The sequence below is a fragment of the Passer domesticus genome, chromosome Z (assembly GCF_036417665.1).
Source record: "Passer domesticus isolate bPasDom1 chromosome Z, bPasDom1.hap1, whole genome shotgun sequence".
Classification (NCBI taxonomy): domain Eukaryota; kingdom Metazoa; phylum Chordata; class Aves; order Passeriformes; family Passeridae; genus Passer; species Passer domesticus.
In genome coordinates, this window is record NC_087512.1 from 34,580,039 (window position 1) to 34,594,863 (window position 14,825).

General features: G+C 41.2%; 1 protein-coding gene across 5 annotated transcripts in view; it reads left to right on the forward strand.

The window, feature by feature from the left end:
• The window catches only part of ADAMTSL1 (ADAMTS like 1), a 174,854-nt gene extending 162,945 nt beyond the window's left edge, over positions 1-11,909 (forward strand). For 4 of the 5 annotated variants that reach the window (XM_064402840.1, XM_064402841.1, XM_064402842.1 and 1 more), the window contains 4 exons: positions 2,306-2,513; positions 4,458-4,567; positions 5,400-5,620; positions 7,392-11,909. In XM_064402840.1, coding sequence (XP_064258910.1) covers positions 2,306-2,513; positions 4,458-4,567; positions 5,400-5,620; positions 7,392-7,498 — 646 coding nt within the window. In that variant the 3' untranslated portion in view covers positions 7,499-11,909. The remainder of the gene's footprint in view (positions 1-2,305; positions 2,514-4,457; positions 4,568-5,399; positions 5,621-7,391) is intronic. The other variant, XM_064402843.1, reaches the window with a different exon arrangement.
• The last annotated feature ends 2,916 nt before the right edge of the window (positions 11,910-14,825 follow it).

The following is a 14,825-nucleotide window of genomic DNA, read 5'->3' on the forward strand; positions in this document are numbered from 1 at the left end:
AAAACTTCTGGCTACACCTAGGTTATCCTCTGGCACATCTCAGCTACTGTGTCCAATTTCTGACCCCTCACTACGAGAAAGGACAGAGAAGCTGGTAAAGGGTCTGGAGTACAAGTCCCATAAGAAGTGCCTGAGGAAGCTGAGGTTGTTTACTTTGGAGAAAATGGGGCCCAGGAGACCTTACCACTCTCTACAACTGCCTGAAAGGAGGCTGTAGTAAGCTGGGGGTTGGCCTCTTCTTCCAAGTGTCAAGTTACAAGACAAAAAGAATCAGCCTCAAGCGGCACCAGGAGAGGTTCAGATTGGCTATTAGGGAAAAATTCATCATGGAAAGAGTTGTCAAGCATTGGAACAGTTGGCCCAGGGAAGTGATTTAGTCATCATCCTTGGACATATTTAAAAGATGTGTAGATGTGGTGCTTAGGGGCATGGTTTTTTGGTGGACTTGGCATTGCTGGGTTAATGATTGAACTTGATGATAATAAAAATAATTTCCAACATAAATTATTCTCTGACTCCACCCCTCATGAAGTCTTTTTTTTTTTTTTTGACACCCTTTGGTGCAAAGAAGAGGACGTCTTGAGCTTATCCAGGAGTCAGTGTAGTGTTATGCTCCCTCCTCTCCCTTATGTCCAATGTGGATGTGTTATGTTCAGTATACAAACGCTTAAAAGTAGTGAGCATCTCAAGAGAAATTTAGTACAACTTCCCTCATTCAATGGACATTCATTTATTCAACAGTGATTTAGGACTTTTATTAAAAAAAGACAGTCTAAGCTGAGGCAAGGAGAGGTACTAAGCAAGCTGATGAGAAGTGGCCAGATTCTCCAATCTTGCTGTGTCTTAGGCATATTCCAAGTTTCTGTTTAGTTACCTTTTAAAATATATTCCTATTCTTCTTTGCAGGCAAATGTTTTCTGAGTTTCCAGCTGAGCCATAAGAAAGAAACCAAAAGAGATTTGATGAAATATGAAACATGCTCATTAGCAGCAGTTTTCCTTGCTGTTGACAATAAATTCCATGGGAATGGTTTATGTCTTTTTATACTTTCCCTGAATTGTAACATAACCCCAAGCCCTCCCTCAGCTCCTGAGAAACTGCTGAGATGTAAGCTTGGAAATAAAAGTTGATTGACATGCAGACCAGAGCTTTATAAGCAGTGCGGAAATTGCAGGTTCAGCCTCACCAAACTGCATAAGAGTACCAGTGTTCTTGTTTTCCAGGTTGGGAATATGTTTGTTTATACTTGTTTCTGAGACCACTGCAGTTAATCACCCGCAGAAGGCAGAGAAATAGAAACGGATGTCTCTCCATGGGACTGAAGAATGCCTGTTGCCTATTTTGTAAAGTAATCATAAACACTGCTGGTGAGGGATGTGATAGGCAGTATTTTACTCCCAAAACCACACAAATCCTGCCAAGTGTACAGAAATTTAATGAAGCAAACTGCTGGCTTGACCATAAAACTGTTTAGAAAACTAACAATCAGTTGCATTCTCCCTATTCCTACCTAACGCTTTCCCAAACCTGACTGTATGAGCGTTTCACCTAATGATCCTTACAACGACAAAATGCATTAAACTATTATTTTCTGTTATTTACACCCTTTTAGCTAGTTGGACTGGATTTTTTAAATGCCAGTACACAGGGGTTCAGAGCCTCAGCCTCAGCTGGTAAATACATGGTCTGATCTTAAGAGGAAAGAGCAGTGTCCTTCCTTCCCTGGCCTAACTGTTCCTGAGCAATGTTCAGGCTTTTCTGGATTATGCCAGCTGTCAGGAGTGCAACAGAAGAGGCAGGCACCAGCAGGACCCAGCAGGCTTTTGGCTATTCCCTCACAAGTTTGAAGTGGCCTGTGAGCTACTCCAGCAATTACACAGAGATAGTTTTCCCTACTAATGGGTGCTACTGGGCTAGTCCTAGCATTGCACTGCAGTTTGTGATCGAGGCCTCTGTGGCACTGTGATGTAAGAGCAGATTTTCACAACCCCTGTGCCAGGGCTACGAGTATTTACTAAGCCTCTAAAAACAGCTTTAAGGGCAAGAAAATTAATTCTGGGCCTAAAGAGCCTTGAGAAAGATCAATTCATGAAAAATTTGCAGTTGTCTCAGCTTTCATCCTCTGAACAGTTTCCAGTGAAAACTGTGGGAGGCTGAGACACTCAGATGTTCCAGGATCACACCCTGAACGAGCCAACCCACTGTTGCCTGTCTGTGGTCCAATAGCCAAAGACCAGTTCATGCCAAGGATCCTGCAGACAGTGTCACGTGCCTGCTCCCTGACCTGTTCTCCTTTCTCTCACAGGTGGATGGTAACATCCTGGTCTCCTTGCTCACGGAGCTGTGGTGGAGGCCTGCAGACGCGGAGAGTGACATGCCAGCGCCTGACAGCGAAAGGCAGCTCTGTCCCCATGTCCAATGAGGCGTGTGCCCAGGTGTCCAAGCGCCCTGTGGACACACAGAGCTGTAACAGGCAGCCCTGTGTTGAGTGGGCAGCTTCCTCCTGGGGCCAGGTGAGGAACAAAGTAGCATTCCAAGGACAGTCCCATAGTGTGGGCTAGAAAAAAGAGACATAAAATGAGAGTAGTGATTTTTCAGCCTAGTATCTTTAGATTATGGTTTTGAGGCTTTGAGGCAGATGCTAATTTGTTCACGTCCTTCTTTCTGTATATGATGCACTGCATGCTTGGATTTTTGTAGCTTCTCACAGTCACTAGAAATGAACATGAACATGAGCACAGTCATGAAAAGGGCTTTTACTGCAGACCCCTGTGTCCTCCAGCAGAATGGTCTATAGCTCCGTGTTACAGTGATTAAGGCCACTTCTGGGAAATAGCCTTCTTCAAGTCTTAATTCCCCTTACCAGCCAGTGAGAGTGCTTCAGTCTTGACTGGCTGGATTCAGGACTGATGATTGTGATAAGGTTCAAGGCAGGAGGACTGTGCAGTAATTCAGATTTACAAAGTTGCTGATGTTGCCTGAGAATACAAAAAAGTGTGAGCTTTCTTGACTTGCTTTATGATGAAAGGCAGAATGGAGGGCTAAAGGCATTTTCCTGTTGTTTTGCAGATCTTCACATTTTCTCTTAGCAGATTGCATTGCATCGCGGTTTTTTTTATAATGTTGGTAGCAAAAAGTGCCTTCAGCTACTAGAACGTGTTATTGATCACTGCTTGAAAACACCTTTGTTTAAATTTTGAAAGGTGTCTGAGTTATTGTATTTCAAGTTAAGCTTGGAATCATCACTTTATATCAAAGAAGAAAATTTTCACTCCCTATGAAATTTCAAGGAAAGGACTGAATCATCCTTGCAAAAACCATTATGGGCTATGTTGCTCCCCATGACATCATATTCAACTGAGACAATCAGATAGTTCAGAATTAATTTCTGAATTTTAGACCTCATCTCTGTGCATTATGATATAATACGTATTCTACCTAGCTTACAGTAAAAAAATTCAAGTTCCACATGGTTGCATACTGCCTAGTCTCCAAGCCAGAAGACTGTTACACGTAGTTAGGAATGTGCCACTGGTTCAGTAGTATGTTGCTTGGTAGTATTATGGGGTATCAGGTCACCCATTGCGTAGGTGTAGCGATCAACTTTACCAGTTCACAAAGAAAATAAACAGCCTACCTGCTCTACCCCTATCTCTAGAGTTAGTTCCTTTCCTTCATTTAATGTTCCTGGAATTTTGTTCTCCGTTGTGTAATCCCATGGTGTTTTTAAGCTAGTGATTCACACTAATGACCCGTCATTCAGCCTTCAGTTTGTTCTTTGATATAATTTCCAGACGCTTAGAAAAACAGTTTCCTAATAGTTGATGTAATTTTAAAATAGCAGAAATACATGCTTCATACTATACCAAGTTATGTTTTAATCAAAGAAGATGATTAGGAGAGTCAAACGGAAATGTAATAGTTAAGCTTGAATATGTTAGGGTGGCCTTAATTTTGGAGAAAGCTTGCATATCTTTTGTGCTTCTCATGCTTCCTGCTTTTGTTTATTGTCCTTCAATCCTTTTATATTATTCAGTGGAGTGGAATATGTCCTTGGTTCACTGCATTCTTAGTTATTTGGCCAATTCATGTGCTGCAAAATGCACAGTAAAAGTAATGTATTGAGATTTCCGGTATGGGTCATAGGCTCTTGGCTAGTGGCATGAGAGCATTTTATTTCCCCTAACAGACATATTTAAGATTAAATTATTGAAGAGAAGAGTTAATTAATCTAGAGAGCAGATGCAGAAATGTAGTTTAAGTGCTGCTGCAGGAGAATAAGGTAGAGCAGAAAATGGCTGCACAGTCAGCCTTCAAAGCTTGCAGAGGTCCAGAAAGCAGTTGAAATCTCAATAGGCTCTGAATGGCAGTATGCACTTTATTTCACTAGCAGTTTTATAAAAAATGGAACTTGTCCTGTCTTTTACCTCCCCCGAGTGAATCTTCTGTGTTTGCAGTGTAATGGGCCTTGCATTGGACCACGACTGGCTGTACAGCACCGACAGATATTTTGCCAGACCAAAGATGGGACTTCTGTGTCATCTCATCAGTGCAGTTCCTTACCAAGGTGGGTGCCAAGAAATGTCTTATGTCTGAACCCACAACCCTTTTCAGAGATATTCAGTGGACTAGTGACTAAACTGAAAACTTATGGGTTTACCCTATGTGATAAAGAGGTCATGCTGCAGCCTGTACTTATCAGGCTTTTATCCTGGACTTCCCTATTTATTCCTAGGAGCTTCAGGCCAGTTGGTCAAAAACTGGAAAATCTTCTATGCATGCCAAATCCTGACTGCAAGGCTGTGCTATATCTTCTTAAGTTGCCAGTCTTCTCACTTATTTAAACACAAACTCTAACAGAAAACAAAGGGTCTCCGCAGGTTTTGTTTTCCTGGAGATAAACTCCACTGTCATGAATTATGAATGATCATGACTGAATATTAATGTAATTGGCTTGTTGGCTCTCACTCATGCCTCTTCACTGCCTGTGTGACAAAGAGATATGAACCAAATGTGCCTATACATCCTCTGTGAGACTCTCTTGAAAGAAAAATAAGGGTTTCAGAGAATTGGTTCTGTTCCCACTGGATGTAAAGCCATAAAAAAATTACGAAGTCTTGCTGGACCACACCGGTCACTACTCATTTCACTTTTCAGCAGATCTCTGGTTTGGCCCTTTGTGGAGATGGAATTTCAGCCAAATCCTCAAACAGTTCAAATGTTCATTTAGCCTGCTGTTGGTATACCAGTGTGCACCCACTGAGGATCTGGTCCTTGAGAGCAGTTCAAAACTGCTGGACTTACCTGGCAGCTTTGGAAGACCTGATCCACACAGTATTTAAGTGAATTACCTTTGGGAAATGTAATGTTCGCTGTCCCTCCCTCCCTCCTGCCCACAGGCCACTGAGCACCCAGAACTGCTGGACTGATGTCTGTGGTGTGCACTGGAGGGTCAGCCTGTGGACCGTCTGCACGGCTACGTGCGGAAACTACGGCTTCCAGTCACGGCGTGTGGACTGCGTGCACATCCGCACCAACAAGCCCGTGATGGAGCACCACTGCTCCTGGAGGCCACGACCAGCAAACTGGCAGCGCTGCAACATCACACCCTGTGAAAACGGTACTTGGCTGAGAGGAGGGGAGGCTGACTGGTGCAGGAGTAGGAGAGAAGGGAGAGTCATCTCTCAGAAACACAGCACTGGAACTTGCAGCTGGGCATCCTGGGGAACATCCAGCCCAGCCCTGTGCAAAATCCAGTGTCTAAAGCTGAGCATCCCAGAGAGGAATGCTGCCCATTGTGGAGGCTTTTGGCAATGGTGTTAGTGCTGGGATTGTGTCTCCTTTCTAACAGCATGAGAAATAATTCATGCAGTCTTCTGTGGCAAGTTCACAGTAGGCCACCAAGTCAATCAGAGGGATGGAACACCTGTCATATGACAAAAGGCTGAGGGAAATGGGATTGTATAGCCCTGTTTTTAGGTGACCTACTTGTGGCCTTCCAGAGCCTGAAGGGAACTTGCAAGAAAGATGGAGCAAGACTATTTACAAAGCCATGTAGTGACAGAACAAGGGGGAACGGGTTCAAATTGAAACAGAGTAGTTTTAGTTTAGATATTAGGAAGAAATTCTTTACTGTGGGGGTGATGAGACAGTGGCACAAGTTCCCAAAGAAGCTGTAGATATCCCATCCCTGAAGGTTTTCAAGAACAGGTTGGATAGGACTCTGAGCAACCTGGTTCAGTGAAAGGCATCCCTGTCTACAGGTGGAGGCTTGGAACTACATGATCTTCAAAGTCCCCTTGCAGTGCAAACCATTCTATGATTCTATTATTAACTTTCTGTTAATGGTACAGACAGAAAGAAAAACACGAATCACAACCAGACTTATGGCTGTAGTCCAAAACCAGTAGGTAGGTAGATGATGGGAAATCCTGTAGGCAAGACTACATTCTTTCAAATTACAAGCAACAAATTGGGCCTGCCAGAGAACTAGAAAAGTTACTAATTTCAAAAAAAATTAACTAAAGAGAACAGACAATGCGCTTGTTTAGCATTGTCTATCTTGTCAGCTAGTTGCTTTGCAATTGTTGCAGATGCAGTAGCAGAATCCACATATGCTTGCCATTATTCACACCAGCTCTGATGCTACTTCTCAGCAAAGTGGACTACATAGGTCCAAACTCTTGAGTTTGTGGGGTCCTAATGGAAGTTGAAACAATGAAGGAGATTACAGATATCAAGCAGGACCTTTGCTGACACTCCAGCCTCTTTCTGCTATACAGAAATGTCCCAGATTCCAGAGTCTTGCAGGGATGGATACTGGACAGTTTTCCAAACTAAAAAGCAAGAGTCTGTGGGCCTCAAAAACTGTGCAAGTGGTACCAGAACCTAAGCCCTAGAGGAGTTTAAAAGGTGTCTTAACATCTTCATGGTGGGCGGTTTCTGACCTGTGAAAAACTGAAGACAACTCCCAGTCAGCTGGGGTGACACTCCCATACACTGCCTCCTTGAGTGTGGCCACAGTGTCTCTGAGCTACGCTGTTAAAACAAGTGTCCACTTTAATTTAGTTATTCATCTTTGGTTTAACTGTTAGGAAACTCCTAGAGTCTCTCTAAAATGCTGGTAGATGACAAGCTGACAGTGTTGGAGCAGCTTCAGAAGCCCTTTCCCCAGGCTCTGAAAGTAAATGTTTCCTACCAATTCTTCATTGATCCTGTGGACTTGCAGTGCACGTTCGGTCTTTGCAGCAAGTCAAGCTCATGCTCACAGTAAGACCTCCCACCACAAAGGTTCTCCTCTTGGCCACCCAAGGATATATGTTCTCAAGTAAGAAATCTTTCATTCATAACTTCATCACCATTTCTTCTTCTTCTTGTTTCCTGTTCGGCAGTGGAGTGCAGAGACACCACAAGGTACTGTGAGAAAGTGAAGCAGCTCAAGCTCTGCCAGCTCACCCAATTTAAGTCACGTTGCTGTGGGACTTGTGGAAAATCTTGAAGACAGACAAGATGAAAATGGAGGAACAAGGGGATCACAGCCTTTTCTTCACTGAGCAAAGGCTTTTGCAGAAAATACAGACAGATGGAATAATCTTTTTCATTTTATTTATTTATTTCCCTTTAAAAAAAATGCCTTTGACGAATCATTGTTGTAAAGGGACTTGACCAGTTTTCCCTACTATGAATCTGGGAGACAGAATGCAGATAAACATAGCCATGAGGGTAGACCACAAAGAGTTAGAGAGACTCATGACACCAAGAAATGGGTATGAGAGGAGTGGGGCTTCCCCTCAATCTGTGTACATGACTGCAGGACACGCCAAGAGACAGGTGAGGAAGAGGATCAGAGTCAAATCCTAGCATCATATTACAGCATCACAGAATCATCAAGGTCCAGGGAGACCTTCAGGGTTTTTTAATCTCTAATCTGAGCCTCCCCAGCTTAATTTGAGGCCATTTTTTTCTCATCCTGTTGTTTGAAACATGGCAGAAGAGGCTGACCCCCACCTCATTACAACCTCCTTTCAGGCAGTTGTAGAGAGCAATGTGGTCACCCCTGAGCGTCCTCAGAGCTAAACAACCCCAGCTGCCCCAGTTTTTCCTTATAAGATGTGTCTTTAAGATCTTTCACCAGTTCCCTAACCCTTCTCTGGATATGCTCTATCACCTCAATGTCTGTCCTGCAGTGACGAGCCCAGAACTGAGCACAGGATTTGAGGTGTGGCCTCATCAGTGACAAGTACAGGGGGACAATCAGTGACGTGGCCCTGCTGGCCACACTGTTGCTGGTACAGGCCAGGATGCCATCAGCCACCTCAGGCACCTGAGCACTGCTGGCTGATATTTAGTCAGCTCATATTTAGGTGTTGACCAGCACCCCCAGGTCTCTTTCTGCTGAACAGCTCTCATCTCTCTTAGACTACCTTGAGAACGCGAGCACATGAGTTTGCTTTATAAGCTTATTTGTTACATCCAAGATTGGAAGCCTTTTTAATTTCTAAACCCCTCTCTCCTTCCTATACCAGACAAGGGACATCCTTGTAATCTTTGAGGATCTGGAGAAGTTCAACAATGGTGTGTAACATAAGTGGGTCTAAAATACACTTGAAAAAGTTTCCAGTTTGAGCTTGTGAGGGAGGATTGGGGACTGAAGGGTTGTCCTCAGCACAGAGGTGTGGAGGTGATGTAAATAATTAACCAGCAAAAGGAGAACAAGTAGGGTGACACACTTAAGTACAAACCTGCAAACACTGTTCCATAGAGAGCGTAGGCAGGAAAGATAGAAATTGTACGTGATAAACAGGAGACACTTTGCATACTGCATCCTATAATATTTATTTAGAAAAAAGAGGTACTACTTCCCAAAGTTCTGGTACATTCAGACCTGGGGTTTTGGAAAAGAACTTGAAGAAGTAGGGTTTTCTGTTTTGTTAATGTGAAATTTTTCTTTCCTGGCAGACAAGCCTTTTGTATAACTGGTAGAAAAGAACTTTATTCTGAATTTTCATAGTTATTACTACTCAGTTGAAATATAATCACTTTAGTATCAGCACCATTGGACTAATGCAAATAATTTGTAAGAAACTTGCTCCTCTCCAGCTGCCTCCCACAACAAAACAGGTGCTATAAAGCAGATCTTTAACTCCAGGTATTACACCTTGAAGGTACAGTCTAAAAAATGAGACTGAAACATCACACTCACAGCATGATTTTGCAAGCAGGCCATGAGTCTATCCTCCTGACCAGCTGCAGTGTATATTCAGCTAGTGAAGTGCTACCTGATATTAGTTCCTGGGCATTCTCTGCTCTGCTCAGAAGAAAAGAAAAAAAAAAAAAAGAAAAAAAAAAAAAATTTAGAGGAAATCTACAAAGAAGAGGGTTTGAGAATCGTGAAACTTTAAAGGAGAACTACCTGATCTCAAGTTTTGCTTCAAGGCCTTCTCCAAATGAAAGGTTTGGTTGTGCCTTTCCTATAACTCCTGTTGGGGCTAGTGCCCTGTGGTATATTTATGAAATGTTGTTCAAGTCCTGCTAAGCTACAGCTTTCATGGTATGTGGATTTTTCAGTAAAACTGGGGGTCCATTATTGAGGTCAGTGCCAGGTTCATGACATCAATCTGTCTCAAATTGGCTTACTTCAAAACACATCTGGGAGTGAACACGCTTGGTAGAAATGGGTCTTCAAGAAATAAGCATCAGCGTAACTTTTTATTTAAAAAAAAAAAAGAATAATGACTTTCTGTGTATGTAAATGTATATCTTTTCTGTATATTTATTAGGATTTCTTGTATAAAAAGTGCAATATTAATAACTGTACATTATTTTGTCCAGATAAAACTATTTTGGGTTTTTTTTAATCTCCCCAGAATTTTGTTCCTCTAAAGTCAACAGTAATAGTGTATTTCTCTTAATTTTAACAGCACTTGCATTTAATTGGGGATCTGCTTCACTGTGCACAGAGTGCTTTATAGATTATGACATGAGAGAGGGATGATGTTTTTAACTTGTGAAATGATAATTATGCATGGAATGAAGGACAATTCCTTAATAACATAATAATAGCAATGATGATGATGACGCTGTGATGGATATTTTTGATACATTAGTTAACAATGTGCAGCATGGGGAAGTATTTTCTTTTGTGTAAAAGCAAAATATGTTCAAGCTATCACGTTCCATTGTATCTGTGTAACTGTGCACAGGATAAACACAAAGGATCTGATCTGGTGGGGCCACTGTGTTGTCTCTGCACAGTGTGGATTTAATTTCACATGTCTGTCTTCTGAATTGTGACTTGGCAGCATCTCAGTAATATAAGAATTACTGGTTATTTTTTAAAAGGATGCTTTCCTTCTCTAAAGAGAAAACAAAACAGCAAACTTGTATTTATATAACTTTTTGTACAAGTAATGCAGCTTACATATTTAATTACAACTGTCTGATGTGTTGTTTTTTAATCTTAAAAACAAAATCCAAATTAGCAAACCTGTCCTTATTCTTTATTATGATAGCAGCACACACCTGCTACACGAAGTACACAAGATGTACCTGCCTTGGGGAAAGAGGAGATGTTTTACCTCCTTTGTAAAACTCTCCAGCCATTAAGATTCTGTACCCTGTCTTGGAGATATGTTTTAATTCTCCATTTGCCTGGCGTTGTTCTTATTTGCTAAAGGTTTACCCTTATTGCTCTCGCAGAAGTATAAAGCTGGTCCAAGGACCATGAAGATCAATAAAAGTATACTCCTTTTTTTAAGTAGCAATGCTTCAAGACATAACTTTCCTCAGCAATCTATGGCTTGAATAAACACCTGTTAATTCAGTCTATCCTTATAGGTAGCTGCCACCTTCAGTAATGGACCTGCCAGCTACCTGAAGCATGAAGTGTGTGTGCAGAAGGAATTGTGGTAATGGTTTGAATTATGAAAGGAAAGAAGAAAAAAGTTAATAAACATTTCTTCTAAACAAGGAAAAAAATAGAGTTTTGAAAACTAAGCTGTTGCCCTTTTCAAACAAACAGTATGTCTCTGCTAAAATGGAACAGCAATTTTGCTGTGATTTTTTGACAGTTTCTCTTGTATGATGTTTCTGCAGATGTTTTTTATATATATACTGCAGAGAAGTAACACCTCACACAGACAAGCAAGTCAATGACCAGACCTAAGACTTCCAAGCAACACTACTGAAGGCAATGGGAATTTCATCATTCATTTTCAGTTAAACAAGCGTAGAAGCTGTTTTGTGTGTAAAATGAACAGGTTTGCATATGTTCTCAAAAGTATAGTTATTGTCTTTTATGCTTATGGCTTTAGTTACTGCTCAAGGCCAAAAGTGCTCACAACCTTAAAAGCAAGCTTCCAGTTTTACTCTCCTGACTAATTTTCCTCACTAAAGAAAAACAGTTCTGGACCAAAAGAAAGATACAGAAAGGTTCCCCACAGAAGATCTACTCCCAGCCCTTCTTATTGACAAGGAAAGCACAACTGAACAATTCCAGGCATCCGTGTCTCAATAAATAGAAGCCATAGCCAGAGTTTTCCAAAGTAATGTCTAGCTTTTCCTGCTCTCTAGATGTAGTTATATGGACTGCAGTTGGAGCTTGTTTAGTTTTTAAGTTAGGATTCTTCTTGCAAACTACCTATCAAACAAAAAGGCCTTACCATTTGTTTGGTGCACCAACATTGATTCATAAATAAATTTGATTCTTCTAGATCAGCGTCACTGACACCTCTGTTTGTAGAAGACGGTCAATCAAAAGCTTACTCTTTTCCAAATTTTCAGAACCATAAATTTCCCCAGAAGTTTTTAATGCTTTCAGCAAGTGTCTGATCATTTGAGCTAGTAGTTGAGTAGATAAGTTTCATTCATTCAGTTACATAAGTTTTAACAGAGATGCTTTCAAAGTCTTTTGAATGTCAAGTTTGCTCCCAGATCAGCAGTGTATGCAGATGGGAACCTAATGCTAACTCTATATATATTTATCAACAGTGTTTTGTATTAACTGTCCAGTTTTGCAGAGAGTAAACCAAAAAGCCTGTCAAATACTTGAGTTAGCACAAAATTGAAGGAGGAAAAAATCACATCTCCTACATCTCCTTCTTCTACTGATCTTTTACATTTCTCACACCAAAGCATATCTCAGTGTGTCACTATTTCACCTACATTGCTTTTCATCACCTCCAGCCAACAATTCCTTTACAGTCAGTCAGAATCAAATCTCAAGTCTGGTCATATACATAGCCATTTTAATATTTTTTTCGTATAAATTTTTCATTGAGGTATTTCAGCAATTGCAACCCAAATTATCCATATTTATAAGGGAAAAAGAGACATATCAGCAGCTCCTTTTCAATCTGAAACATTTATATTTTCACCTGATTTTTCACTGAAGTACAATACTTGTTCCTTTACCAGAAGCAACCTTCTAGTCTCACAGGGTGCCTCCACTCTTGCCCAGACACAAATACCCAGGGTATCTGTTGACAGACCAGGATAATTTTGGTAAAATCTGTGGGATTTTAGGAGGGGTGCAGCACAGCAGGGAGGACTACATCAGCTGAGGCCTCAGCTGAACAGAGATTGAGCAGGAGACTCCTCTCTGCAAGCAGAGCAAGTTTGGGTTGCACTTCTCTATCCTTCCTGCTAACACAATGCTTGTCTCTCAGGAGAAGGAAAAACGGAAAAGCAAGAATTTTGTCCAGCCTTTAAAGCCTTTGTAAAGAAAGGTTTTGTATTTGTGTAGCTACAAATAAAATGCTGTTTTATGCAGCTAAAGAGTGCTGTTTTATGCAGCTAAAAGGGAAAGGGACACCAGAGGGCTGGACTCTGGTTACATATAAAAATTTTTTTTTTTTTAAAGCGGTGGCAGGATGTTAACAATTCCACAACAAGCATGTAGTTATCCACACATGCTTAGGATGACATGGGCATGGGAAACCACTCACTACTACTACTACTACTACACTCTTTAGTACTATAAAGTAGTCTTCTATTTGTATAAAACTCCCTAGAGACAGTGGGAAAGCACAATAATGGACCAGAAGGATCAGACCAGAGAGGCCATGAACAGCTTGCCCTCCGAGTGAGGAGCCAGGACAGATTTCTCTTTTCTTAAGGAAGTGCTTAATGTTTGAACTGAGGAATAGTTTATTTTGGGCTATATGCAGACTTCCCCCCACCCTTTTCAACATGCTGGTTGGTTTGGGTTTTTTTAAAGCATAAATTATTAGTTTGAATAAATAGCCAATAATGTTGGTGGATGCTTGTTAAAACACTTCACCTTCTGAAACATTCATGGAGTCAGTTTTCAAATAATGGCATACAACCTAGTGATTTTATTACCAAAAAAAGAAAAATCTCACTGTTAACCCACTACACACAAATAACAGAAAATCAAATCCAGCTGTGCAGGGAGGATCTCACAGGCACTTTTTTTTTTTCTTTTTTTTTAAGCAGAGAGTGAAGCAGAGCAGGGGCCTGCTTGCCCAGCAAAGCAGTATGCTTGAGCCTGAGTAATGGCATTTGGTAGTGCCACATGAGCCTTCTCCCTAGTCTGGGGACAGTTCACACCAGCAAGCACAGAGCCAGTGAGCTAGTGGAAACAGAGAATGCAGAGATGAACACAGCATTGCCATTTTTAGAGCTACTCTATTCCTTCTCTTCTGAACGCAGCCAAAAACCTCTGTGAGACAGATATGCAACCACACAGGGAAGTGAAAATCATATTGCCCCAAAGCAGTATGTCCCCAAAAGACCAGAAGAGGAGCACAGGTCATCAAACCACTGCTTCCAAAGAGGAAAGGAGACATAGAGACATTACTACAGAAGGGAGAAGACTGATTTTTAGAGGGATCAGCCAAAAGTGACCTCTCTTCAGAATATTCGTTATGGAAGTTTCTATCCCAGTGAACTCTGTTCTCTGCCTAAATGTCTTTTTCCAGCTGAGATAACACAGATCCCTCAGGGAGATCATATCCATGCCTCAGGAAAGATCTTTCTTTGTCTTTCAAAGAAAAGGTTTGCTTTTCACGCATTAAATTCAGCTGCTTCCTGTCTCCCAAATATCATGCCCAAGATCTATATTGCTTCCCTCTGTGATACGAACACACTCAGTTCTTGCTGAAGCATACCACTTATCTTTCGAGTCCTGAAACACTTGAGGTGCCGACAATTTACTCTCCTTAGTAATCTATAGTGTTGGGTGAAGCCTTTTTTAGAATTTGTGCTAAAGTTTTCTCAAATTTGCTGCTGGTTCATATTTCTAGACTGTAAGTACATAATTTACTGATTTTTTTGACCTCTTAACTATTGCCAACTGCAAAACTCCAGATTAAATGCCTCCTGCAGATGTAAGGCACTGGGGTTGGTAGTCCTTTCAGACACAGGTGGTTGAAAGGCTGATATATAATACAAGTCAAAAGTGAATTATTATTTATTCCCCCCATTATTACAGGTAGTTCCTGGAGTTGTTTCATTTTGTTTCTCACTGAGAACAGACAAATTAAATAATATTGCTCAGCTTTTTCCCGGTGAGGAACTGTAGTGCTGCCTTCCTCCTGGCTATGAAAATGTTCATAACCTTCTATTAAGCTGCTATGCTTCTAAAATTTAATTTGCACATGTCTCCTTAATTCAGTTTTTGTGCTTAAGGCTTGCCAAACAGATTGTGCTTTGACTGGAGAAGAGTAGTGCTGGTGAGTACACCTCTTGTGTATTTTCAGGAATGCAGGTAGAATCTATGCCTCCAAGCAGCCTCTGCAGTGTACATACATGAAACTGTTCCTGTGCATACGTGACATTTGTCATTGACTACAGTCACAGTGTAG